This window comes from Verticillium alfalfae, genomic scaffold, assembly GCF_000150825.1.
Source record: "Verticillium alfalfae VaMs.102 supercont1.6 genomic scaffold, whole genome shotgun sequence".
Taxonomy (NCBI): Eukaryota; Fungi; Ascomycota; class Sordariomycetes; order Glomerellales; family Plectosphaerellaceae; genus Verticillium; species Verticillium alfalfae.
The window spans coordinates 718,436-722,352 of record NW_003315033.1 but is presented as its reverse complement, the minus strand read 5'-3'; the positions used below and the strand labels follow the sequence as shown (position 1 = coordinate 722,352).

At 53.4% G+C, this 3,917-nt stretch overlaps 1 protein-coding gene across 1 annotated transcript; it reads right to left on the bottom strand.

Annotated features, from left to right (window-relative positions):
* Window positions 1-14: 14 nt before the first annotated feature.
* VDBG_05313 (conserved hypothetical protein) lies at window positions 15-3,119 on the bottom strand (the record flags this gene model as incomplete). The annotated part of the gene is made up of 5 exons (XM_003004154.1): window positions 15-1,141; window positions 1,345-1,840; window positions 2,223-2,709; window positions 2,772-2,934; window positions 2,993-3,119. The coding sequence occupies 5 exons, from the start codon at window positions 3,117-3,119 to the stop codon at window positions 15-17; spliced, it is 2,400 nt and encodes a 799-aa protein (XP_003004200.1).
* Window positions 3,120-3,917: the final 798 nt, after the last annotated feature.

Here is a 3,917-nt window from a genome sequence, read left to right as displayed (position 1 = left end):
CGATCTGACGATGTCTATTCGAGTGCTTTGAGCTCCTTATAGCCCCCTTCCGTTGGGAGAATTTCAAGTTCAGGATACTCAAGTCGCTTGTCAGCAAAGGCCACATGACCACTCAGAGATCTTCCTGCCTCGTCCAGAGGCCCTGATTTGGGAGGAAGCAGCTTCTCCAGCCCAGTTTTGACAGCTTTGCCAAGTTTTCCAGAGAAGGACCGAGAGCCGAGTTGCAAATCAGTCATGGTAGCTGCTGGGTCTTTGTCAGTGACCCATTCAATGCGTCCATCGCCAGTCGAAGCAACAATCGCAAAATCTCTGGACTTCATACCATCCGAGTACCCTGCTGCCGCGGTCCGTTCTTTTCGTGTTTGTGATGGCCATCTGGACCACGCTTCTGGTGGCGGTATACCCATGTTAGGGTTTTGGAGGACCCTCACTCCCCGATCCCCAGACTCATGATGGGGTCGGTATCTTTTTTGTTCATCATACATTACTCGTCTTGGAAGCTTGGTTCCCAGAGACATTGGCGACGCAGGTTGTTTCTGGCGATCAGGATCATCTTCTGCTGACAAGTGGTGTGGATTGGGAACAGTAGCGTCTGATGCGTTGGTCGACTCGAGTGATATGCTCCGCTGGACTCCCCTCCATCTTCCGACCTTGAGATTAACGCTGCTGTTGGAAGCTAACTTTTTCCGATCTTTCTTGACCGCTGCAGCCCTGACAGCTCCCTTGCGAGACTCTCGCTCCAGTTGAACAGCCCTCTGCCACAGGTCGGTAGTGCTCTCCTCTAGTGCTGGAGTCAAGTACATATTTGGCGCCAGATTCCGCGTGGTTGTTCCTTCGTGACCTTGTAAAGGCTGGTTTGGGGATCGCACGACCAATGTTTCGGCCGGTGCCTCACATCGCGGAGTCGCCTGAATGTCAGTCTTTGAACTTGATTTCGCCCGCTTTAGCACAGGCATATGAAGCTTTTGCAATAAAAACGACGAACGGGTGATGGCCACTGGCGGTCCAGTCTCTTCAAATTCTTCCTTGAACTTGCTGTGCTTGAGAGGGGGGCGCCCACGTTTTGAGAGCACATCACCGAAACGCTTCTCAATAGTCTGTAACTCAGCCTCTTGGTGTCGATAGCTCGATGTCTCTGACACTGTCAGTGAAGATCCCACATGCGCAGTCTGACGGCGTGAGCCCGTCGTTGTAGGGACTATCAGACTGAACCCGGACTCATCCCCGCCAAGCATGAGATTGTCAGAACCCTTCAAGAAACTATCTCCGTCTGTCCCAAGCCCTTCGATGGACGAGGTTAGCCACTGTATAACCCGGTCCATAGGTAGATGATTGGACACTCACATCGAAAGGGTGGCAGCTGAAGGCCATGTAAGCTTGTTGCTGCATTCCTGGTCTCGCTGCCGGTGCTTGATATCTCCGGTGTAGGCAGGCAGACGATCTCTTTCGACGGATAGCTTGTGTCGAATATGTTGGCGCCGACAGTAAGATTAACACACCTCACATCTCTTGCAATCGATGTTTCCTTGTTTGGCATTGAGTAATTGGCAGTGTCATCATCTTGGCATTGTTGCAGAGGCTGACACGTTTGCCCTTTTGTCAGTTCAGAGGATTCCAGAGATGGGCAATGACGCATGACTGCATCCTGTGGCAGCTTGGCGATGGTTTCCTCGATCTCAAACGCCAACTTCGACGGTGGTTCCAGAGCTCTTCCTGTGACATGTGCATGGTTTGACAGCCCTTGAGTCATCAGCCATGTACATAGAGCCGAATTGCCGTCTGGCGAATTGTCGACATGGTACGAACTGTGACAACGTGGGCTTCCGTGGACATCGGCCATCTGTTCAGGTCGGCCGGCATGTATGAGCAAACGGCATGGTTCCGACGACAGAGCATTTGGGGTGTCAAGATGCCCAACTGGGCGCATGCCAGGTGAGGGAGGAAGGTCAGGAAGTGAGGTCCGCTCTCGAAGAACAACCAGGGTGGCTAGACCCCCAGGTGTAGAAAACAAGGATGATTGCGGACAGCTACTCCGACGCCGACTGAGATCATACTCCATGTCGCGTCCATCTTTGTTAGGCTCCTCTACGACGTTGGACTGCTCGTCTGCTGCAGCTTTGCGAGCCTCGGCATCAGCCAAAGACGCATTCGCAATGGAAAACTCAAGGTGGTCACGGGGACCCGCCTCCAGGAAAGTCGATAGGAGTTGTAGAATATTTCACGCCAGAAGCGGACCCGGTACTCGGTTCAGGCTGCTCCTCTTCGCTCTTCAACTCGTCTTGGATTCTCTTGTGCATAATTCTCTTCAGTTCGGCTCGACGGGCCATTTCCTCTTCACTGGTACCGAGGCCTGATCGGGGTCCTGTTCTTGAGCTGTGCTGCGACTTGTTTCGATGGAATTTGGTGCGGACAAGTTCAAGTGGACTGTTGCTCTTTTTGCCACTCGTAGGGGCATCTACCGGGTCGACATCTGAATTCGAGTTTTCAACAACCAACTGACCAAGTTCGATAGACTCGTGGTTCGGCACCAGTGACGGGTTCGATGACGCTGCGCCCAGAGACCGCAGGGAAGCCGCAGTGCCTTGCTGAAGACTGGGTCGAATACGCGCAGTGTTGCCCGGCGTCCAAGACTCACACAGTCGGGTATCCGAGACGTTGATGGGCAGCGGAAGTACAGGAACAGGTATCGCATTCGGAAGCGGTGCATTGCTTGCCACATTTTCATCATCTCCTTGTCGCGTCCTGCAGCAGCAGAAAGCCGACATACTTACTTGAACCAATTTCTTTCAGTCGTCGGGCGGAAAACCGGGCTCCAGAGTCTTCCATAAGAACGTGTTGACGAGGATCCGAGGAAGAAGAATCGACCAACACAGCGAGTAGATCTTCCAAATGTTGACTTGTCCGTGGAAGAGATTGCCGAATGCCGTTTTTGGGCTAGAGGTCATTGGGCACAAGAGATGCAGCTCGCGATGCCATCCCCGTGTAGACGAACCTGGGTAAACGGAGGCAGAGCAGACTGTAGAGGAGGCATTTCGTGTGAAGGGCAAGTCCAAGACGATGAAGAGGTACAAAAAGGAAAGCAGCAGCGAGGAGGCGAGGCAGCGAGTACCCGGCAGCATGTCGCAGAACGGCCGGCCGTACGTCTTACATCCAATGTAGAGGCGCAACTGCCAGGTCTCGCACCGTGGTCTGTTCCTGCTCACGCACGACGAGCCTGAAATATCGCAAATCGGATACCGAGGTGTCCGTCATCGAGAGTCGTTGAGCTGCCTCGAATGACATTGCCCTCTTCGCGACCAGACTGTGAAAGGACCTTGCTCTTCCACATCAAGTCAGGTACTATCGACGCTCGCTGATGACTTTTCACCAAATATGTAGTTCACGTTGTCAACCAGGAGCATGGCTCGTCGATAGCTGAACGGCAGAAGCCGTGCCAATTCAGGACCTTGGGCAGATGGGGTAGGTACATTGCTTGAGGTCAAGGGCAAAAATGGACCTGGGCGCTCCTTCTTCGCAAGGTGGCTCACGAACTTGGCCATCATAAATGGAAATGAGCAGGAGCACCCAGCCAGCGATCGTTTTCTGTGTGCCCTGCCCAGCCTCACGTTCATTCCAAGGTACCTACCCGAGTAGCTTTGCTCGTGCCTCACCTCATCTTCCCAGACTTGAGACGCCCACAACTGTGATCTTCTTTGCGGACTGGCAAAAGTCCAACTCAGTGTTGAGATAATGCCCGGCTCTTCTCGGTCGTCCATCCAGCATACGATGTGTGGGGCATGCCCGTCTCCTACCCACCTGCCTAATGTATCTCATGTCAGACGCCCCCGACTCAAATCCCAAGTCCAGGCTCCCACGCGGGGCATATCAACCGAGACTTGCTTCTTCACCATGGTCAGATCAAGCGAGCCGGGCTACCT